At 39.7% G+C, this 24,863-nt stretch overlaps 1 protein-coding gene across 1 annotated transcript in view; it reads left to right on the top strand.

Annotated features, from left to right (window-relative positions):
* The first annotated feature begins 923 nt into the window (after positions 1 to 923).
* Positions 924 to 24,863, top strand: part of tox3 (TOX high mobility group box family member 3) — a 37,411-nt gene continuing 13,471 nt past the window's right edge. Inside the window, exons 1-2 of the mRNA XM_085449186.1 lie at positions 924 to 1,719; positions 21,934 to 21,999. Of these exons, the coding sequence (XP_085305312.1) occupies positions 1,618 to 1,719; positions 21,934 to 21,999 (168 nt within the window). The 5' untranslated portion in view covers positions 924 to 1,617. The remainder of the gene's footprint in view (positions 1,720 to 21,933; positions 22,000 to 24,863) is intronic.

Here is a 24,863-nt window from a genome sequence, read left to right as displayed (position 1 = left end):
ACTTATCTTACCATGGGAATTTAACCAGTTGAAAAGACACTTCACTACTGACAGCAAAAAGCAGTTTTCTGATTGTTTGGGATAAATCTGTAGTTGTTTTGCCTTTTTCTTTTTCAAGTTGTTTATACCATAATACTAACCAGTTTTAAGAGCTTTACTTGTCTAAAGTAAAGCTATCGAAGTTCATATATGGTGTTGAACAGTTTAGCCCTATTTAAAACCTTGTTAAATGTTTTGAATCCACAGAACCTTCTGCTATTGCTATAATATTTTGTGTAGAAGTTACCAACCAGAAAAAAGTATATTTTGATTATATTTTTTCATCTCTTTTTGCAAGCTTCCAGCTTAGGAAAGGTAAAGTTTTCTTCAATCATTGAACTGTGGATTAATGTCGACCTGGTGTATCATTTTTGTCTACGGTGCCCTGTGACCAGTACCAATATGACTTGAAAATCAAAAACACTTGTCAGTTCTGAAAACATATGTGACAAACTGCCACAGACAGAAACGTGTATAAAATATGCATTAACATGAAATACAGTAGCAGTGGGAGGAAAAGCTTCATAGTGAAAAACTAAACTGAAGGTTAAAATTCGCAGAATCAAGGAAAAACAAACGGGAGAAAAACTGCAGGAGCTATCGTACCTGTTGGCTTTGGCAGAGTAATGCAGAGTAAAAACAGAGTAAGATGTAAAATTACATTTGGATGTAACCTGCCATTCATTATGAAAGTCACCGTTTAAAAGGGCATAAAAAGGTATGCTAAGAAAATATACACATACAGACTCATAATTATGATCAATTATCATATGCCAACATGTCACATGGACTTAAATGCAGTGTTTTCATGGGAGTGGCTTAGTGTGTTTGGGGAGTGGCTGGCTTGTTCACACATTTTGCCTTGTTCATCACTACGACAGGCAGAGCCGAAGGCTGAACGGAGATACTCAGTGTAGTACATCACATTCACTAATTGCACCATCTGTGGAGTGTTGTTCAGCTTGTTGTACAAAACCTGTGTTTAGCAGATGGGCTCGAGCGGCCAGCTAGTTGCTCCTTCCTCAAACTGCTTCACCAACTAGTTTTACAAGTTGGAAAAATAAACTTCTGCGAAACACGGCGGAGGACGCGGGCACGTTTTTGAGCGCTATCCTGACGCGCGGACTTTACTTCGTGGTATTTATTACCACTTTCCTAGAGTTTTCATTTTCCCCTTTCCTTCCCCCTCTCTGCGTCTGAAGGAGGAAAAAGGAGGTGGACCCACGCTCACTCGCCGGTCTCGTGGCTTCTTTGTATACAGCAGCAGCTGTGTGTAAATGCATGGGCACACAGCGTCTGCTGCTCTTTGAGGGACAGCTTCCTGGGCTCAGTCCAGCGTTCATGTGGATTTCCACAGAAATGAAGCGACTGGTGTAAGGTGTAAAAAGAGGAATATCCTAACTTTACCTGTCCCCCTTTCTCTTACCGTAATATCTCGTTTAACCCAACAAAGCTTGGGTCAGTTTCGCCGCCTTTCTTTCTCCATCTATCTGTGCGCTTGGATTGTAAACGGCAGAAACAAATTGAGCTCCGTGCAGAGCAGGCTACAACTACAGCTGCGCGGCTCCCTCACACACCATGGATGTAAGATTTTATCCGACTGCCGGTGGAAATTCTATTCCGGGAGATCCACCAAACCTGGATTTTGCCCACTGTTTGGGCTACTACAACTTCAATAAGGTGAGAAATCCTTCCCGTTTCGCGCCGTAGTGTTGTTTTGTGTTGTGCGATCACGTTGGGACTGGAACCACTAGTACACAGTTTTTAGCTTAATTATTGAAACTCTGACCGATATTAAGTTGATTTAATTAGAATTCCCCTTACTCACTTCCTCCTTCCTTGAATCAGAGTTCTCTTTCCGCCTAATCAGTACTTTCCTCTCTTGCCGCAAACTTTGTTGTTGTTCATTAGGAAAGGAAACGGGAGCACAGGACAAGTGTAGCGGCACAGTGTTACTTTTTGTCCAGCTCAAACCTGCCTCGTCGCACTGCTAAACTCTCACAGACTGATGTGCTCCACAGTCATGGGCGCTGTTGCCTTTAGGGTTCCGTGTTTCTCAACATCCTGTCATTACAGTTCAAATGTGATTTAAACAAAAAAAAGATGTAGGCTGTCAGGTACCTGCTCTTCTTCATGACCGGCCACGTCATGCAGTTAAATAAAATGACAACACGATAAAGAAATGGTTGTTGGTCGTTTGGTTAACTGCTGTGTATTTAACCTCATTTTCAAACCGCCTTCAGTTCATGTTGTTCACTGCATTTGCAAGCAGTTCTTAGAATGAGCTCCAAGTATCATATTCCTCATTAACATTTCAGGGGGAAAAAAGCATGCACAAGCAGAAAGAGGAATGGACAGCTCACTATCTGTTCCGTATGAATCTATTCATTGTCAGCGTTGCGCCGTGTTGTGCACTTATCTTACCCATGGCATCAGTTAAACTCTTGACTGTCATACTGTGCACTACAGTTTTATCTGCCCACTGCCAGGTTGCATGATGTATTTGCATTGTTTACATGTTGATCTGTTCGCTTCCTCGCATTTGTATACAAACGCCACCGTGTCCGAGCTGTGAATAAGAACAAAGCTGAAGTTTAATAACTCTTGCAACTGGAGCTTATGAGGTAAAACACAGTTGATGATTTGTAATGTTTTGTCAGTGATGTAACACGCGCACTGTTAGGCCTGTGATCAGTCACTAACTTGACTCTCTTGTATAACAGCAGGAGAGAACATCATTGTGGCAGTCAAAAAGAACAGTTTTTTATGAAGTTTAAACAATGATACCCCCCCCCCCCACCCCCAAACACACACAGACACACATGCACACTTAGACACGACACACTACCCCCCTCTCAAATTATTCAGCCCCGTAATGCAGCTCTATTTGCAATCTGATGCTGCTTAAAACAGTTACCAGGTTTGTCTCAGTGTTTCATCAGCTCTTTGTCATTTGGCCAAGTTGTCATATGTGCCCAATTTCATCATGTCTTCATCAGCCTCAAGAAACTTTAACCACATTGCTTTGAATTGGTGTAAAAGTTGAAGTGCGATTTTATTCCTGCTCATAAAATCCCCGGGTCAAGTGAAATTTTCCATCTGTAACAGTAATTGGCCACAATGCAAAAGGAGGCATAGAGTGAGAGAGAGGGTGGTGAGAAGGTGCTTATCCAGTATCTCTACCAGTTACGTTGGAAAGAGGAAGAGAGAGAGAGAGAGTACAAAGCATGCATTTCATGCTAATTACAATGCCTTTCCACTGTGAACAAATAAGCTCTTTTGCATGCATCTTTCAAATAAGCCTCCAATTTATTTGAATCGGCTTGCTGAAAGGTAGCACAATGCAGAGCGGTTAGTCATCTAAAAGATGTGGCATGCTTACAAGTCACAGAGCTGAAGCATTACTTCTTTAATCTATTTATAAGCTGTCACAGCACCTTTTGCGAGCAGCCAAACTTTCACTAGATTTTCAGTTTTGATTTGAAAACAGGCAATACCCACTCAAAATGCTGGTGCAGGAAATGTTCAATTTTAATGACAAGAGAGACAGAAGGGCCCAGAGGCACTTTCAAACATCAGAGATTCTTTTAAATTTACAGAAAAATCCAAACGAGTGGCACAAACTTAATTAGGTGCTGCAGTCATGACTAATGAAGCTGCCATTTCTTTCCCTTTTTTTGGCACAGAGATGAAGGTGCTGAGGAGAAACATGCCACAACTTCACAAAGCTGAATAATTCTCATATTAAATCTATTTTGTGAGAAAAATTCCCTTGTTGCAGTTTGGAGAAATTAAACACGGTTTCTCTATTGAAACTGAAATTGTAAAGGCTTATTTCTGTGGGTTATAAACATTGACTACAGCGTGTGCAGGGTGAGTGACGAGGCTGTCACAGTGGGGTCTATTTCTCTTAAACTACCTTGACTCGAGGGTGAACACGGAACAGGTATGCTCAAGGGCAAAAACACCAAGGCTCCTACTTTTACTGATTGGTTGTTACTTCAGGTAGCGTTGTTTTCAATTTATCTGATAATGACTATTGGTTTTCCTGGCTCTTTGGATTCTTCTAACAACACCAGGTTGTAGTCGGTAAAATTTATAAAAGTTCCCTTTTGAAGTTTGATAAACTTTTTAAATCTGTGTATGAGCTCGTACATATATATGCACTTATTTATTATTCAAAGAGATTTCAGTGATGCAACATGGTTAAGGCTGCTTGTTTTCTCTAGGCAAGCTCCTCAGTCAGGCACAACATAAACCAAAGACAAAGAGCTGTTTGGATTTAACTAGTTTTGGTATTTGTAAAAGTCAAATGTGATTGAGTTTAATGGTTTCTTGAAAGAGACCCTCTGTTATAGCCATATTTATTGCCATCTGGTCTTTTTTTCCTAAAGGTTTAATAATGTTTCAGATACAGTATCCATTTAGTGTGGGCTTTCATTACCTCCAGGCGCCAAGAAATCACCAACAGATGTTAATACAAACTCCTCACCTGCACTGGTGCTAACACTGAAGGTTTATTTGGAAAACTAATACCAGCACCACTGAGACATTATAATTCATTGCAGTTGAGAATTGACCATACATTGGAGTATTTTAATGGCAGTATAGCAGAGGGATGTAGATAAACACATTGCTATGAGATTCTGTAGCCTTTGTACATGACAAAAGCTACAGAAGGGGGGGAAGTCTTGCAGGATCTCTGCTGTGTTGCTGTGTAGTGCTGTTAAGAGACATACAACAGTTTGTGCTTAATGAAGCATTTTAAAAGGAAAGGGCAAACTATAATTAAACATCTTAGAAATTTGTGACTAGGCTTTTTTTTAATAATGTTGTCAGCATTTTAACAATTTATATATTCAAAAATCATATTTGCTGACTGTGTCTGGGAAAAAAAAAATCCAAACTGTAGACATGTTTCATCAACCAATTAACTTGCAAAGGTAACAAACTGATTACTGATTAAGGCAGGGTTAATAGTTTGGCGGTTGCACTGTACACTGATTTTTAGATGCACATGCTGTGTTTGCTGTTGCATGAAACCACAGACTATTAACAACAGGTAGTGCCAAATCAACTTGGACTCAGTTGTTAAGGATTACAGCCTTATGTGCAGCATAAGTCTTTTCTGAGAAATGATCTTGATGACAAATCCTCTTTAGCTACACATGCTTTATTTTGTTGTTTTTCGACCACATATTGATAAAGGACTCTGGATAATTTGTTTATTGTCGGCTTTGTATTTTATCATCCATAAGCTATAATATGACAGACTAGCTCTGCTGTTATTCCCTGATTAGAAAGTTCTTCAAGACCCAAAATGATGCACTTCTTAAAGGATTTTACTGAGCGGGGGAAATGGGCCATAGGCCATGAACTACTTAGTTTATATGAGCTCTACTGACACATGCATATGTAAGGAAACCAGGAACAACACAGATTTTAAGGTCTGGAGGAAGTGAATTAATGTAGCTTCACATTAGCTAACCCCTGGGCAATAACCTCTTTTGTCCAAAGCATAGTACGTCAGGTTTCTTTTGTCTCTGCTGTCACTTAAGCTCCAGCGGGAGGGAAGGGGTTAACTCTCTTAACCAGGGGGCCTTGTGCATCTCTCCAGTGTACACAGCTGGTGCCATTTCATCACACACATTCTAAACATATCCAAACACAACTTTAAATGTGTGTGTGCGGTAATGCCGTGTGTGCGTGTCTTGGGGAGGGGCAGGGAGGCTGTCTGCTTTGTCAAACTCAACACTTGATGGATATGACTCCAAGGTGCATGTTAAATGTTTAAATGTCCAAGAAGTGAATAGCTGATGTGTTTTGCTGAGTCCTTTAATTGTAGCTTGTCAGGAGATGTAGTTCAGCAGATTTATTAAACACCTAATTTTCCCAGTGAGACAAGAGAGTGTTATTTTTAGTTTGTTCTACACGAAGACGCACTGTGCACTTGGAGCTCCTGTCTGTAAGAATGACTGCTATATGTGGCAGACGGCACTACACGTATTTTGTAAATGCCCAGCTCCATTTTCTGCATGCCATTTCTTCTGAGCAACATTAATGGTTGTTGCTTTGATCCCACAAGCATTCTGCAACTGTATGACAATCTGATCCAACAGAGTGGAAAACATAACATCAGGTTGTCCACTTTGTTTATGAGGTGGATGTGACAAATCCTCCAGCTCTGAAATCTTCAACAGACATAGACCATTACCCAGATCAGCACTCGTAAAGACCTTCTGTAATCTTGCCATCACTGCTCATAAATCCACTTCATTACATCTCCTTGTGCATTACTCAGTGTGGTTCATTTAGGCAGACCTCACACCATGAAGTTATTTCCCAACTGGTCGATTTGCAAACCATAAGGCACCATTCTATAGACAAGAACCATCTTGCTGTGCTGATTTGGTCTTGATGTAATCTCATGTCCAATGAAAAATAGGGGAAACCACATTAAAAGCAAAAAAGAAATCATGCTTGGATATGGAGTGTCTTAGTGCTGTAGGCTTTCCTTGTGCGTATAGTTTCACCTCAAGGATCCACTCCACTGTTGTCTGTCCTCGCCCTGCTTAATAAAATGACAAATTCTCCCTTTTGACTATGTGTAGCTATGTGGCTGTTTCAAAAACATCTCTTCCAGTGGTATAAAGAGAACAGATGCACAGTGTTGTCATGTAAACAACATCACTACACCGTTCAAATCATGAATCATAACAAAAGATTATGGTAAGTTATTACAGAAGAGTTGTTGTTTTTCTTTTCAGTGTTTTAAGGACTTTCTGGATAAATCAACACTTGTTCTCATTTGGATAGCTTTAAAAAAAGTAAATTAACATCATTTAGATCTTTAAGTTCTTAGTTACATGTGGAGCCGTGTTATGACTTTTCTCAAATATCTAATTAGTTAATGCATCATTAAAGTTCAAATGAAAAAATGACAGTAATAATTTCACTGCTGACTTCATTAAAACATATGTTGAAATTGTATGGCAAAGCATTAGCATGAGCTGAGCTCACTTAAAAAGCACCCATAACTCAAGAGATACACCAAAAGATGGAACTCATCTAGACCACAGAGTTCCCCATAAAAGTGGAGAAGATGACATTGTCCAGGTCAGCGAGGGGGTTGAGATTTAGCTTTAGGGTTTGATGTCTTAAGATAAGACTGAGAGTTTACTCAAATACCAAACAGAGTTGGCGTACAAGAGGTTTGTTAAGCTGTGACATGAGGAGGTACGCAATATGTACGATTTTTTTTTTTTAGTTTTAAAACAATAAGTTAAATGATTGACAGTGTGGAAAAATTAATGGTTGTGAGGTTATGTCAAAGGTGTCTGTGTCATTGCAGAGGTTGTCTGAAGCGCAAAGTAGCACTCACCCAAATCCTCATGGGATTGTAGTCTGTAATCCCGAGGTACAGCACTACAAGATCATATTTTTTATTGAATGGTGTCTATGATTCTTGTTGATCATATGACAGGAAATTAATGAAATGGTAAATGGTTTTTGAAAAGAAGGATTAACTAAGAGGTTTTGTGTTAGCATATGTTACCAATAGCATGGTTCCTTGCACACATGTTGTTGTGTACAATTCTTAAACGACACCAACCTCTTCTAGTGTAATGCACCTTTAAGTTATGTAAGGCCAAAGATATCATTAACCTTCAGAAGTTCTATTGAATGAGTCAATGCTGTGCCCATTTTTGTTCAAGACAGAGCCCCTTAAGAGAGATTTTTCCACTATGATCAACTGTTTTAATCTGGTTTTGGCTCACTACATTTTTGACAGCTTCAACCTTGTTGACTTATTAAAAGGAGGAAGAAGAACCCCCTGTGCTCCAGAAAACAGTTTCTAACCATGAATTAAGCAGTTTCAAAAGGACCAGTCAATCACTTCTGGTTGGCTGATTCAATAAGTGTTGTGTCCCTTTAGTGGTTAGCCTCGCTGTTAAGACGCATTCATTTTTAAAGCTTTCCAGAGAGGCAGCCATTCCATGTTTCATAGATCTAATGTCCAATTCTCTTAATGGGCTCACAGACTGTATCAAAACATTCTGCAGTTTTCCTTTTAACTTGACTTGCTTGACTTAAGCCTTTGGCTCTTTGTCAAGTGCACAGGCCACTGATGGATGTCTCATACAGTTATGGGTAATATTTTCTTAGCAGTGCAGGTTGAATTTATCGCTTCTGTTTTCACATTTAGACTTTATTCTTTCAGCTTTTCCTAATTTCTGCATCTAAATGACCTTTGAGTTAGATAAATACTGAAAACTATTCAAAATTGAGATATTTTACTGAAAGGCATAAACGCTGGTTGGGGGTTGAATTTGTTATATGCTTCAGTTTGCTTTAACCGTTAAACCGAAACCAGCCTCGTCATAGGTATTATTATTCATGATCCCAACCTTTGTTCATATATCAGGTTGAGTGTGAATTTCTCTCTCATTACAGGGCTATGAGCTGCAGGTGTGTAGTATTACTTGTTACACAGTGTGATTAATCCTCCCTTTTTTCTGCTGCCCCCCTCCTACATCACACATTCCCATAATGCAGCTTGTTACCAGGTTGCACTAAAAGGACTGACAATAGTAGCAGGTGTGCAAATATCCCTTAGACCCGTTGGACAAAGAGCTTAAATAATGTAGGTAAATAAAACTTTTGTTTGAATGGCGAAATGGATGGCATGTTTTCAAGCAGAACTGCATCAGAGTTCAAGGAAGACTAACTTGAAAGAAAACCTGTTTATCATGCAGGAAACGATGAAAGCACTCCTTTAAAAATAAAAAATTAGATGTATTTGACACTTTCTGGTAAAATTTATAACCTTGATTACCGTTTTGTCCCCTGTTTACACGATGTCTCAAACAAAGTGTGAGTCAGTTAGATGATATTTTCTTTTCATATAATAACTACCATAGCAGGAATACTGCTGCCTACAGACCTGCGTTACCCCTTGAACAAGAGTTTTAATAGTCCCCAGAGTTAAAAAAAAAAATCTGCTATCTCAACCTGCAGCACCTTGATTCAATCTTCTATAAACATACTTAAGACTGATAGGAGTCCTCTGATATGACTACTGTGGGGGGTTTTTTTTTTGTCATCGTTATTCAGTTGCAGTGAATCAAGCTCTTGTTACACAGTGCTGATTGCTCGAGGATTGTCTTTTTCTTTTTAGTCCCTAAGGGGAGTGAAACAGCTCTTCTTAAATGTTTGCCCTTTAATATCTCTTTCATACCTTGGTTTGTCAGAAATGTCTTTGTATCCATTTCTTTAACAAGGCCACAGGAATTCAACAACAATAACTTGTATTTCAGCTGTCTGTTTTGCCATCACTCTCTTTATTTCTGCGCAGACCCGACCTGAAGAATGAGACACGGCACACTGAACTTTTTCAATATTGATCTAAGATGATAATCTTTTCCTCGCCCTCAACCAACAGCTTTTTTTATGGCTCCCATAAATCCAGAAAGATTTTAATCTCTATTTGTCAGGAGTAAATCCTGTGGGGAACTCAAATTAAAAATATTCAGCATTTAAAAATAAAAAACAAAATAGGAAAAAAAACCTCTTGTCTTCCGTCTGACATTATTCTTTTGGTTATAATTGCCCATCAGCTGTCCTCATTTGAATAAACAGCTCTCAACATGTTACTGAAATAACACTGCTTTGAGAATTCTTCCAAGAGATTTTCTATTTGATGAAAATCATGCAGTATTCATGAATCTATCTAGTTTTTATTCAGTTCCACAATAAAAAGGAACAATGGACACAGCCTCAGTAAAAGCTCCGACCACATAATAAAGGTCCATTCTCCAGAAACCTCAATTGCGGGATTATGAATGGAGGCCATGAAATTCTTGAGTCAACTTCTGATATTTCTGAGGTGAAATTGAGGCTCATTCACAGTATGTCCTTGTTTACTGTCATGTGCATGTATGTTTCTGCTGGCTTGTGAGCTCTTGCATGTGGTCGTAGTGTGGGATGGCATAAGTAGAAACAAGATCAAGGTCTGTGAGGCCTTTACATTGGCCAGGGCTTTCCTTCTGCGGACAGCCACTGACAATTCATTTAAATGACATTCCTTCCAAGGAAACTGATCGAGTTTCTAATCTGTGGTGGTTCTGACTCAATAGTGTAACTTTTCAAATACCTGCACAACCTTGGAAAACATTTTTTTAAGGAGTTCCAATATTATTTTTCTCCCCCGCTGATAAACAAGAAGAGAAACTGAATGATTACAATGTTTCCAAAGCATTACAGGCATCTGATTAAAGTGTTAGGTTGGAGTTAGCCAAGGTTAACCGTCCATAATGAAACACTTTGAAAATAATGATACGCTGCATGGTTTTATGAAGGCTTGTGGCTGCTCAGCTCAGCAGTGGTGACCTTCAGCAGTTCCACGAGCTAATCGTGGCAATCCCACAGCACCCCTGTAGTTTTGAGAGTCCATTAGCTTCTGATATGCATCCAGGAGAGCAGAGCTTGCACAAGGTCTTCCTCTTAAACCATCCTTGTGTCACTGAGGTGCCTGGCCAACTTCCCTTTCAAGTGACACCGAGAGATTTGTCGTCAGCTCCCACTTTGATTTGAATGCGGCTGTTAATATTTTATGGGTTTATTGTTTTGCCTTGTGCATTAATGCATAAGACTATGGTGTCAAATTCTCCTATATCCCCAAGTCTGAGAGGTTTATCAGTAATTGGCACTTCTACTAAATGTTCTCGAGCTGTTGTTAATTGCTTGTTTAACAGCCAGTAAATTCTGTTTGAATAGTGTTGCTGTTGAAATAGCATTGCATCGGGTTCTGCAAATAAGTATTTTTGCTGATTTGTACCATTTTCTGCTGTGTGGGTGGGGTGGGTAGAGTGGGATGCATGTAAATTGCTGCATTATTCTGCTGGCATGCTTGACAATCAGGCAAATTCCTAACAGCTTTAGTTGATTTAACATTCAATTTCAATCAAACATGTACAAACATGCACCCAGCTTGTAGCATGATACTCGGTTTAGTCAGTCCTAACATAGCTGTTGACAGGTAAAGGGACAACGATGTGTTCATCTTTTAGTGTTGGAATCCACAATAATGCATTCCCAACAGGAACTAATTAACAAATAAGAATAATTGCCCAGTTCTTTCATTCATCACCACAGTCTCTCATAACATGCAAGCTTCAAGCAGGAACAACAAAGTAGTACATAAATCAAAGTAGTTTCCTTTGCCAAGCCAGAACCCCCTGGGAGGTACCTTGGTGCTTAATTAAAATCCAGAAGGATCATGTTTTAAGTGTAGGTGAGCGAGCACTGAATAACAATGACAAACCATGCCCCAGAGCATTAGTGGTGTGTTTTTTAAAAAGAATAACAACATCTTTTTCTTTTTTTCCCCCTGTAGAAAATAAATGAGATTTAATGTGAAAGAAGAAAGCTGTTTTCAGTACGTTTTGGCACACGGATATTTGTAAATGTAGCCTTGTCTCCAGAACCGGACAAAATCAGGATTGACATATTAATGTTATAATTAAGCATACAGAATTAAAATGAAACGGCTCATTGTTACACATTTGATGTTCTTTCTTTCTGCGCACTGTTTGCTATTCCTGATTTTGGTTTGCGAGTCCTCACATGTATAAACCAACTGCAGAATATAAAGGTGCACTTGGGAAATTGTCACTACAATATCTGTATTGGAACATAGAGATTTATGTCAAATGGATGGTCACAGTGGCAGACCTTCAGGCTATTGTTGTCCCTGATCTTTGAGGTTACAGATCTGATGTTTCTGCACTCTCTGCCCTTCAACCAGTGATACAGTGGGAAATGATTAAATCCACACAATGTGGAGTCACATTTTAAACAGATGACGATCAGAATATAAACTGTCCTACATACATGCTGTTTCTGCAAGCGTTATAACTCTGATGTTCACTGGCTCCCAGGAAAGGCTAAAAAAGGAAAAGTACATTTCAAAAGGGAATGTGTAGTTATCAGGAGAAGAAAAACTCTCCCAAGTCAAATCCGCTCAATTACAGAGCTCTGGAGAGCTATCCCCAAGCAGCCCTTCCATTGGCTAATCAGTCACAGCAAATTGTAGTGGTGAATATTTCAGACTCGACATATTTGAATAAAGCCATCATGATTATTTCACTGTTGTACAGTACTCTCGAATAATTTTCACAGCCTTCAGCTGGGGCCAGCATAAACTGCATAACTCCTGATTTTTTCTTTTCTTTTTTTTAAAAAGCAAGGGAAAAGTCAAGGGAGAAAAGCAGACACAAGGGCTGTCAGTCAATGTGGCAAGCTAATTGGGTCGATCTCTTTAGCGAAAGATGAATGAAGAGATTAACTCTCCCTATGTGTCCAGTGAATCTCCCCCTCTGGCTCCAGGTAAATTAGCCGATGACAAGTTGACAGTGGGATTTCTGTTCCGCACTCCTGCTTAAACCTGTAGTCGGTAGTTTACAGCATGGCGCCCCCTGTTGAAATCACTGATTTTTCTCATCACAGGCTTTGTTTATATATTGATTAATTGGATCGGTGGAATTTATCTTTCTAGGTTTGTTACACGACTACTCCATTTACATTTAGCTGCTCTTCACCTCTGCAAGATATCACATATAGAGATGATCTCTATGGACTGTAGTGTTTATATTTACACTGGCAGAGGATTGGTGATGGGTCAAACAAACCTAATGAAGATAAATGAAGAGTGATGGGAGAACATGTGCGCGGAAAGGTGCGAGTTCAGAGTAGATTGTCGTGCTGTCATTTATTTTAGTGGAAGAACTCAGCATGGTCCTAAAATAGAGGGCAAGGCTCAAATACAGAAAATGTCAGTGACCCCCCCCCCCCCTTTTTTTCCCCCCCCCCTTAGCCGCCTGCACTGAAATTAGATAAAAATAGCTCAAAGGGAGTTGTTGTCAAAGCAGAAAATAAGCATACCTGTACAGGGAGGATTTTTACAGGTATAATGTATATGATTATTTTCTCTTGTGTGATACCATCGTTAGGGAAATTAAGTCCAGATATGGTTGCTTTTGATTGGCCACAGACTGACAAGTCTTATTAAACAAATGCTTTTGCATTAGTTTTTGTTTAAAAAAAATGTGTAAACACTTTCCTAACTTATCTTCTCCATTTAAAAATTAAAAATAAAAAAATGCCACTTCCACACAAAGCAGACCTCTAGGTTTTTCATACGCCTTTGATCTCCAACCTGTCTTTTTACACCGAGGAGAGGAATAACTTTTGCATTATGACTAAAAGATGTGTAATGTGTCTTTGTTCCGAATCTTTTTAAATGTCAGTGCAATGATACGGAATCAAAGTTGAGGCTTAGTGTTTGTAATTATTCAAAGCTGGTATCTTAATCTCACGCTGCTTTTGAAGTAGGAAATGTTAAAGTGACATTTTGAGTTTAAATACTGTTAAAAACACTAGTGAAGCACTTAGCCTGATGGTGGCTGTCACAAGAAAAACAATGTCTGCGACTCAACAGCTGTCAGGTTTGCTAATGATGTCCTGGTGTGCTGTCAATCTAGCAGATGAACGGACAATAGTATGCCAAGGAGAAAATGCTTGAAACAGCTAATTGCTTCTAAGAGCTCACTCAACCATTCTGTAACTACTATGTGTTCACAGATGTCTTTTCCAGCTGCTATTTCATTATGGAACTCAAAGACATTACAGAAGCAATGTACTGGCTTTCTTTATGAGCCTGTGTTGTTGCACATCAAGTCTTAATGATTATAGATACATTATTGCAACCACAGGTGGAAGAAAATAACGGAGCACGGCATCTATATCAGTGCATTTTCATTATTTTACCTAATTTGCTCCCATCATTCCGTTAATCTCTGCCAACTTGTTGATTGTCAGTTTGGAGACGCATTTCTGGAGAGGAGCCCGAGAGTATTTGCAGCCGGACCTCTGTCAGTAGCGCCAAGCAACACAGCCACAAATTGGAATGTGGTACAGTTCTGGGAAAGCAGCCAAGATTTAAATTAGACAATAACCTCTGCTCTCTCTATATTGCCTCTCTTTTCCAGCTGCAGGCCTAGCCATTTGTTTAATACAGTCAGCCCTGTAGTATATAATAGACTGATATACGAGTCACTGCTCAGCAGTTTGTGCTTTTCAGATTTATAGAGATTGAACAACTGGCTGGTTTGTGCATACTGGTCTTCTGCTAAGAATAACAGAAAAGACACAGGTTGCATACATGAAGATTTTAATGGGCTTGAGAATTATGATGAAAAATGGGACTAACCCTCCAGTTTACTATTTGCTGTTAATGCCTTTTTGTAAACATTTCTCAAAAGAAAGAAATAGATTTTATATTTGATAGCTTTAAATACTGTTAAACTGGGCTAATTACTTGATAACATTGCTCAAAAACACGCTATAGAATACATTAGGCTTTTAATGGACTGAATAGTTTGATGTTAATGCTCTCACCACTTTAGGCTTTTACATCATTTTATATCCAACATTAGCAGATAAGAAATAGAGGATTGTTTTGAGTCCAGCACTAAAAGCTCTTGACTGTGCACATTCCCAGAGCCATTCATAATGATTGTATTAGTCAGTAACAGCACACAGGGAATTTAAAAAAAAAAAAAGAAAGGGAAAAAAGTGTCTGTGCTCCACTCCCTGCAGCTTTCAGTGGATCTTTATGTGAAGTCCTAGTGACAAAGCCATTTGACAAATCAGGAAAAAAGTACAACCATTAGTGCCATCAGAAGCAAACCTGTTTCCACTGGCACAAAACTGTTCTTCTACTTTTTGACATTTGACCATTTAAAAAATAAAAAAAATAAAAAAAAATACTATTAGCTTCTTTAACCTGATAGCACCCTTGTGCTCTGAAGTAGAAGAATGGCAAGCAGAACAGGATAAAAGCTTAGGTTAAAATCCACACCCTGATACCATCTTGAGTTGGAGTTGCATCAAAGCTGCTGAAAGTAAACAGCCTTGAGACATGGCTTAGGAGTAAAAGCAAGACAACACCAACAAGACAAGCCTCTCTCATGTTACTTCCTCAAGAGCGGTGTGTCCATGCAACAGCAGCAATTGTGAGAAAGCTACACCATGTTTCTGAGGCCCTCTCCATTGCCTAAGCTCCTTTGTGGCTGTGGGCCAATGGCTTTGCACCCCGCCAAATCAAAGATGGAACCCCATTTAGCTCGCGCTTTCTTTTAGGATTTGCTCTTGAGAGTACATAGCAGACTCAACAGCCAGGGAAAAAATGGGATGTTGGATGTTGACCTGCATACTATTGAGGCTGCTGAGCTCAGTCCATTATGACAAATCCTGAGACCATCTTTGTTTTGGCAACATTTGCAAGTCTTAGGCCTCAGAGAAAACAGTAGCCATGGAGAACCTCTGTGTGCTTTTAGGTCTACTGTGTAACTAGTGCAGTGATATTAGCAGCGACTATGCTATAAAATTAGTCCAGCTACATTTGCTGTAAATTACACTTAAAAGTCCACATTTACACAAGAAAGCAGAAGTCTTAGAAGTTTATATTTTAAAGCGACTGGCTACGTTTATAATATAAAATAAGAGTAACAAGGACTAATTTTAGTCATGTAGGCATTGCTGCTCTAACATAGGCCATTTCAGTCAGTCTACCCTTTAGTCCAGACTAGATTAGCTCAACAGGATGCGGGACGGAGTACTGTTAAATTTTGTATCCTACATACATCCATAGATTCATGATTCCCAATAGTAACAACAGTTTTGCACCAGATTTTCCTTTGTTTTATGACCCATTTCTGATCCCATTTCTATTAGCCGTGACAACTATGTGTATAGTACTCATTAGCAAATGTTAGCATCCTAACACACTAAACTGAGATGACATTTTCTATAATTATTTTACATTACCTGCTAAAGATGTGTTGATGCCTGACATCTCAAAGCAACTGTGCATAAATACAACCTGACAGATCTACTGTCTAATAAAGCACTGTACTCTTAGCATAGCGGTTACCAAATCCTATTAATTTAGTGAGCCCATAATTCAAGGTAGAGTGGATTGTCCACTAATTGCAGGGTTGGAGATTTGATCCTTGGTCTCCTTACATGACCAAGTGCAGGACACTGAGCACCCAGTTCCTTCTAATAGTAGGTATGCATGGCAGCTGCACTGCCTTTGATTTGTTGTTCGTGTGTCTGAGAGAGAGGGAGAGAGAGCATAGGTGAACGACAAACACATTGTAAAGTCTTTTTGTGGAATCTGTATTTAGTAGCAGTTATTTTATTTGGAAAAATGTAAATTTCAATATGAAATCGGTAATTCACATTGTCACTTGATCTGTTAGCCATTATAAAAATGTGGTTGAGGTCAAATGTGTTCTTAAAAAAAATAAAAAAAATAAAAATAAACAGATGCAGTATATGCCAGATGTTTGCTTTTAGTCATTGACAACTTTTCTGCCTGACTTTACAAATGCTGTTTCACTCTGGTCTTTTTGTGTCTCCGTGTTATCGCTCTCATACACCGTGTCTGCGCTGAATATAAATTTTGCCCAAAGGAACATGCTGAATACACAAACTATAGTTCTCCTTTTACTGTCTTTTAACACAGCCATAATGACTGGGAAGCTTGAAAAAATATAATATATATTTGCTGAGCTGTGAAATCACTTGTAACTTTTTCCTTTATTTTGATAGTTAAGCTTGTCATTTTGGTTGGACATGCAAACTTGTTTTTATGCGCTGTGACGGAATTATAGTGTTCCTTTGCCGTTTGGAGTAATGTAAAGAACAGAGGCTCTGCTTTTGGGTTTGCTTATAACAACCCCATCTGTGATGCCCTAAAGTTTCTTATTTTAGAGACTTTAATGATTACACGGTCCAAAAGTTAAAGATCCTTGTTTAACCTTCTCTGATCGAATGTTAAATAAACGTGTCTCCCCGTCGGAGCAGAATCCCTACCATTCTGTGGCCAGGAAACAGTCTTTTTGTGAGAGGTTTGATATCTGTGCAGGGGTTGAAAACTGTTCCTCCAGGTCAGTGTTTACTAAACTAAAGCAAGCTGTGATACCTCTAGCTGAGACTATAGTGGTCTGTGTGGTGTGAAGGGAGGGTAATCACCACACAGCCTGAACAACACTGTCATCAGCTTAGTTCAGATCCCACTTTTTCTCACACCAGCTTCTCTGCACTGTTGTAGGGGTACTACCACTGAGAGGCAAAGGAAGACTGAGATGCTTTCAATGAACTTCCCCTCAATGCTACCTTATGTAGTTAAGGACTAGCAGTCTTAATAGTGGAAGACAGTGCTGGGCTGGGGGGAGTAATGATTTTAGCTTTAAACTGAATTACCAATCGATTCGGCCCGCAGATCAGAACACAGCTTGCTAGCTGACTGTGTGGACATGCTGTGTTGTGGAGTTGCTTTACAAATTGACTGCTGCACACATAGGAGGAAATATATCTATATATGTCAGCTTGCCTCTGCATGCACAGTGGCCTGCTGTGCATGAATAGGCCTTGTGATCACCAGAGACGCAGCTGCAGAGTGTTTATGCTGAATTGGGTTGTAAATGAGCATGTATTTGGTGAGCAGTACCTCTGGAAGATAACTTTCCCAGAGGCTACAACACAGTCCGACCAGTATTGCAGGGAAGGAAACAGTGCTGCTCTTTTGAATCTCCAGCCTCCTGCACTCAGTGTGAGAGTTAGCTAAACCTGGTTATGGGCAGGGCCTTAAAGGAAATTGCATAAAATAATAGATCGAAAATTACAGTGGGCTACTTGGGATCGAAGATTGCGTTTTAACTGTGGTGTTTTCACTGTCTTTTATGGAGACCACTGGAGAACATATTAGCGCAAGTGTCATGTTCCAGAGAACACATGCTAGGCTGTGATTACTGAGCTCAAGCTGAACTGTAAAATCGTTTGTCAGCAGTTGATTTGCTTCTGGAAAAGCCCAGGCTCTTGATTGAATTAGTTTGGCGGTTTTCAGTATGGAGCAAGAATGTGTCCAATTTGGTTACCTGCTGACAGACAGCTATGATATTATAACTTTATGATTGTACAGTAAAACCAAGTAGCAGTCTTTTGAATCTGATTTGAAAATAAAAGAAAACACTCTTTTATGTTTCTCCCTTTTCTGGTGAAAACTGTCACCTTGGATTTTCCCAGTCATGCTTTATCATTTAATTGCCATTGATAAAGCAATATTTGATGTTTGCACTAAAACATATGCACATTTCATTTGTATGCATGAAGAGAAGGCAGCTGTGCTATCAAAGGCTCTTCAGGCTTGTATTCTGTGGATTCTTCGTTGTCCAGTTCATGTTTACTGATAGGATCTGTGTGGTTACTCCATCATATTGGGAGTGAGAGGGGGTCATGTTGGTGCAATATTGTGTTCACCCTGAGGTTGAAATAATTTTGTTTGCTGTAATAGCTGTAAAACACCTTATTTCCCACTGGACATTCTTTCATACAAATGTTCTTGCAGTGGGATTTAAAAGATAGCTGGAAAAAAATCAAGCAAAATTACACTGGCTTTAGTCAGGAAAAAAAACATGTTTAAATTGTGATTAGTACTACTGTCTCTGATAATGAATAACTGAAACATTCACTGCGATTTAAAAAAAAAAATAAAAATAAAAAAAATCTCTGAAATCTAGTCAGAAGACTAATAAGAAAAGCAATACTTTGCATTTGTAGAAAAATCTAGAAATTCACACGTATCCTATTTGCTGCAAGGTTGCTTGGCTTTTCTAAATGCCTGTGATTATTCAGACATTGGAGTCTTTTCACTTCAGGATCAGGGTCCATGTAAGCTCTTAATTCTCTCCTGTTAAACAGTTATTGAAGAAATGTGCTGGTGGTGCAGAAGGCGAAATAAAAACACTGGGAACCCAGCATTTTATGCTGCCATGTAGCCATGTCTGACTCTTAGCACAGTTCATATTACAGAGCACCTTTATCTGTGAATTCACTCTGTTAGTAAAAGCCTTCTACCCCAAAGCTATTTTAAAGCACCATTTTCTATGGCTTCCTCATGATTCCCCACCGCTGAAAGAAGCAAAGCCCAAGTACATAACTGACTTTTTTGGAACTGGGAAGACTGAGGAGCCTGGTTTCTTGCAAATAGCAAACCTGTCTGGGCTGTGACTGCAGTGCTAGACATTTACAGTCATTTTGTTGTATTTTAGGAGCCTTTATCTTCCAAAAATCAAGTGATCCCATCCTTCAGATTTCCCAAACTTTTCATTTAGGTCTGCATATGGGCAGGCACACAGTTGTTTGACTCTTCACATGGCAGCCACAGCTCTCCTCTAGCTCATCACATCATTTTAATTACAGGGCCTTCATTGTCTACGCTGACCCATTTTAGCACGGTCCCTTACCGTCAACTGCGCGGTCCCTCCAATCACACTTAATTTAATCTGGCATTTGACTCAATCGGCAATGCCGCAAACATGGGCCCAAAATGGCCCCTACCCCAGAAATGAATTGGGAATAAAAATAACAATCTCCGCTCCCTGCTCTGCTTGTCCGCCGAGGCCTCCGGCCCGACATGGTACAGCTTTTAATGGTGAAGATTGATACTGGTAACTGGGGACATTTCTTGGGATGTTAGGCACAGTTCTCTGAGGAGATTCTGAACTGCTCTTAAAGGGGCCTGGAAACACAGTAAAAACATGAGTCAGAGAGACAGAGCCCAGGGAGTTTAACACTGCTAATTGGCACATGGACTTGACTTGATCATGTTTTCTGTAATGAAGCTGAAGTGATTTGGATCAATATCTTTGTTTTACAGTTTACAATTCAGGGATGCCTTTGTGTGATATTTGTTTTATTGGACAAACACAGACAAACACACAGACAGACACAAACACTCACACTTTTTTCACTTTTCTTGTGTTTTCTGCATTACAAAATGGTGTAACATTTCAAGTAATTGAGTTGAAAATGGCTATTAATAAGAGCAGGAAGTTTCCATGGAATCTAGGGCAAAATTTTTTTCTTTATTTCAAGGCAACAAAGTAAAAATCAAAAGTTCCTTCTTTTTCACTGTACATTTTTCCCTCTAAATTCTCAGGCAACTATTTGCATTTGAGAGCAACTGGTCCCCCCCCCCCCCGATTTAAAATAAATAAATAAAAAAAATCTTTCGTTCAGGCACAGGGCAAGAAGAGGCGGAAGCAGCCCTGCATGAAGCCGTATCTCCCCCACAATCAGAACAATGTTCTAGTGCTTGAATAGAGAAGGATATCTTTGAGACTTCAATTCATTATCTGAAAGAAGACGGGGAACGGAGTAACACTTCCAAGATAAGCCCAGCATAAGGTTAATTACAAGCTGAGTAGCTGACGTAACCTAGCCATGTCATGACTCAAAGTTCCACACAGCTGGGAAGCGAAGCAGTGCCAGCAATTGACAGTTACTTTTCCAGCAGAGGCTCGTGTGTGTGTGTGTGTGTGTCTTTATACGTTTGTTCAAATATGTAAACTCAATTGAGTCGGATATAGTTTAGTAGGACAGCTCCAGGTAAGATGACACTGGAAGCCTAGGTGGCTCATACCACCTGCTTCAGCAACTGCTAGTGGAGCTTGTGGCTCCCTGTTCTCATTGGTGCGCAACACTGTTAACATTGCTGCTGACTCTCAACTCTCTCTCCAGGGCATAGCCTAATTAATGGATACCATTCGCAGTTGATTAGCAGCAGTTCTTTCGGTAATTACATTCGCATACTAACCACTCAGAAGAAAAAGAGTATAGAAAGAAAACCACAAAGGGCTCGAAAATATATTAATGCACTTCTCAGTTTGCTCTGATCTTAATTTGTTTCCACTATTGTTTGGCTTCTGCTCTGATAAGAAGCATTTTTCTCTCTGCCTCGCTCTCTTTCTGTTCCCTCTCCCCCCCTCCCCCCCGTCTATTAGTTTTTTCACTCATGATGTTTTAAGAGAGTGACTTTGTAATAAACATACAAAAGAGATGACTTCAGAGCTTTGTTAAAAACAGGTAAAATGTTCTCATGAAGACGCAAACGTGCTGCGTTTCTTTCTCCTCTGAGCTGTGTAGGCTGGGGTTTGCTCTCCTCACTCACAGAGAGGTGCATTGTGCTCGTGGGCCCAGCTGCTAGCCCATAATTCTTCATTCTATGTCCCATTGTTCCTACCTGTCAGCATGGTTGTGTCTATGAAGAAAGGAAGTGGCTGCCATTTTGCCAACAGGCCATGTGTGGGTTGGTAGGGGCGGGGGGGATGTTGTAAAAACATGTTATTTCTTTCCAAAGTACAGGGTTTTGATAGCTTATCAACTCCCTTAATCACTAATGTGTCTTTACAGTATGGCTCCAACTCACCACTAAAGACTGTATCTATTAATATGTAAATGCTGAAGTAGAAACATATTTTTGTAACGGATCAGGGGGAAATTAGTTTCTTCATGAACATGGACTTAGTCAAATGTTCCCGTTGACCTAAAACGTACAGCAGCCATAATAAAAACACCCTCTACCTCCTTATTTCCCCCCAGTATCACTCCTCTCCCATAGGTTATTTTAAGTTAATAACCTGCCACTGCATCTTGATACTTGGCTTTGTGATGCAAACATATCCTTAATTGCTATCCCATAAGAGCTGAATAGCTGGACCAGATTCTCATTACCCTGGTTTGAATTGGACAGGGCCTCTCAAATGCCTCTCATCATGTCACAATAATGGCAGAATGGCAGAACGTGCTTATGCATGTAGAGACAGGGGTTAACCCAGTGTGCAAATATTCAGAGCCATGTATGACAATCTGTTTGAGTGACAGGTGTTGGTTATGAGAGGGAAGTGAGTTGATTTACACTGGATGTTATCTGGACACCACTCGGCTGATTGTGTTTTTTTTTTTTCTCTTTGTTTTCATTTCCAGTTCCAGAATAATAACAACTACATGAACATGGCTGAGGCGAATGGTGCCCTGCTCGCTGCTGGGGATGTAAGTATACTCTGTTTTCCATGAATGTAAACAAATTTGGGTGTGAAAATGAGTCTTTGTTTGTCTTTTTTTTTTTTTTTTTTTTAAACATGACTAAATAAAATGATAATTTACACCTTTTTATACATGTTATGGAATAAAGCAGTCTCTGGTTTTGGCGTTTGAATAATTCTTTGAAAATAATGGGATGCGGTAGAAGTGCCATGAATAACTGTCAGAATAAGCTGCATATCTGATAGGAAATATTCCTGGAAATAAATGACTGTTTTGCCATCTCAATCAGGAAATAAATTTTTACCATCCAATTTGTTCCTCCTCTCCTTAAAACCTCTTCAGGCTTGGTTGTAACTTGTGAGAGCGGACGCTAATGTGATGTGACTGCTTCAACTATGCTTTGTAAGATGAAGTGATATCTCAGAAAGCTGAGGATAAAAACACCTGTTTTCCTTCTCTTTTCAAAGATGTAATAAAGAAGCATAAACAAACTCCATAGCTGTGTCACTCTTTGAGCTGTGCTATCTCCTGGCACTTACAGAAAGTGAAATGTCACCAGCAATCTTTGGCTGAGGAGCTGCTGCAAAAACTGTGTACTATACTGTCGCATTGAAAAGAATAAGGGAGCAGTTGTTCTTCTGGAGGTATATAACGGACTCTGTGAGCCATAGCAGTCCTAACAGTGTGCTAAATTTATCCATTTTATTCCCCCTCCACCCACTCGGCTGCCCTGTCATTAGAGACAAGTGCACCAAAAATACCCATCATCCTCTGTGGTTCAAACTGTCTAATCTCATCCAGTTTAGCAGGGGAGATTGATCTGGCTTCAAAACCCAAAGCAAAGCATCATTACATAGTAGCTCCAAAATACTGAAATAGATGTCATTGTTAACCGTATTGTTTTCATTCATGTCAGTTGGGCAGCAGGGATGCAACTGTGACATTCAAACTCGGGCAGCTACACAGAAGTGTCTGGAGCGCATGACCTCATGTTCATAAAGTGGCTGCTTCACAAAGCCGCAGAGTATTATGGAAGAAGTCTAATTTTCCCCCACATTTACGCTGAGTGGGCGCATCCTCTGTATCCACGGGCTGCTGAGGCCCACTGCAGCAGGGACCATGCCGACACAGGCTGCTTGGAGAGCGTTCAGCCCCCAGCTGTGAGGGCCCACTGTGGCAGTAAGTGAAAGCGGGGGGAATGGGCTGGGGGTGCACTCCTTAATAAAAACAGCCCAGCTCATTTGCATTTTATCAAAAGGAACAACTGTTTCCAGTGTTAGGGCACAGATGGTATTGTGCTTTGAAGGAAAGAAAGAGCAAGAAGAAGCCTTAAGCATAGGGTTTTCTTGTCAAGATTTGGAGTGTCCAAAGTATTGTTTGTTGCAATCTGAGCTAAAGTGAGATTAAAGTGATTTCCACTTTGAGTTGCGAGGTTTCACACCATATGTACAATAGCACTGGTTAAATGTACCGATTGTGTCTGGTTTGTGTTGTGGCTACAGGAGAAGAAAGGAAGTCTCCTTTATGAAGGCTCCATGATAAACATGGCAAAGTTAAATTTATGCCCCCACGTTTGGTTAGTTATTGTTTTCAAATCGAGCCATAGGGATACTTTGCCTACTCTTTCATGTGTAAGAATAAGCATGGGTTATTCCTTGCTTCAAAGTTCCTATATATACAGATGTTTTGCTTTACCACAAATGACTTAAAGCAAAAAATGCAAACCTGTTTACATCCAGCTACTCTTTATTTACACAGTGGATACTGTATATTTAAAACTGCACACAGTGTGTGAGATTGCTTCTGCTTCAGAGCGACAGACTCGCATTGCTGTTTGGATGGCTGTTGTATCATTTACCTTATGCACTTAGAGAATGAGATAAGATGACCTTGGTGTGCCTGGTAAAGCATACATCCTAGGAGAGAAAGGTTGACTGCTTTCCTAAGTGAAAAGGATACTGTACACTGAGATTGTGTTCCACTCAGATGTATCACTTTACTTTCCCAATCAAATTAGCATCATGTAATGAACTATAAATATGTAGAAATGGACTACAAATGATCCAAATTTGAAATAGTGCCGATTAGGGGTGCCATGGTTGATGTTGTCATTTGAGTAGCTGCACTCTGCCTGTCTAGATATTTGAAACTGGATCCTCAGTCCAGCCTCTATTGATTCTGAGGCCTATTATATGCAGTAATTGCATGCTGCTGCCTTTAACAACTCTTGGTTATTACATCTGTGAATTGCATTACTACATTTATTGAACGACTGGAAATATTGCCTGAAAAGCTTTTTCTTCCTCTTGTTCTGATATTGAAAGAGCTCCAAGGCACCGCAGGGATAATCCACTGGAAGGGAAAATTCAGTGATTCCCATCCCAGTCACATCCCTTTTATATTTCTGTAGTTCATACATTCTCTATAAACCAATGTTATACTGTTTATGACAACATTTTGTGTTTGCACTAAAGTCTTGTGCTTTCATTCTTTTCCACTGCATGCTAGCAACAGGACTCTTGGGGATAACTTGTCCTTGAGCACCATAATAAGGTTGACATTTTTGGCTTTCAGTGACATCTTGAAAATGAAAAGGAAAGCATGGGCTGCCAAGAGATTTGGTACATATATTTATTGTGAAACTAAGGGGACTGATGCTGAAACATTCAGTTCCACATATTTCAGAAAAGATGTTCAAGCAGGTTCTGCCTAAACTATGGAATATCTTTACTAGACAAAGTAATTTAGACAAAAATAAACTAACTATAAAAAACACATGCGAAGAGAATCAAGTCATAGTTCCTAGATATGCACAACTTTCTAGTATCATTCTACTTTTTGCTCTGCTCAGAGCTCCTCTTGTAGCAACA

This window comes from Copadichromis virginalis, linkage group LG1, assembly GCF_057382275.1.
Source record: "Copadichromis virginalis isolate Kocher_CV1m ecotype Utaka linkage group LG1, C_Virginalis_male_GT1.1, whole genome shotgun sequence".
In the NCBI taxonomy this organism is placed as follows: Eukaryota; Metazoa; Chordata; class Actinopteri; order Cichliformes; family Cichlidae; genus Copadichromis; species Copadichromis virginalis.
This window is presented reverse-complemented; position numbering and strand designations above follow the sequence as displayed.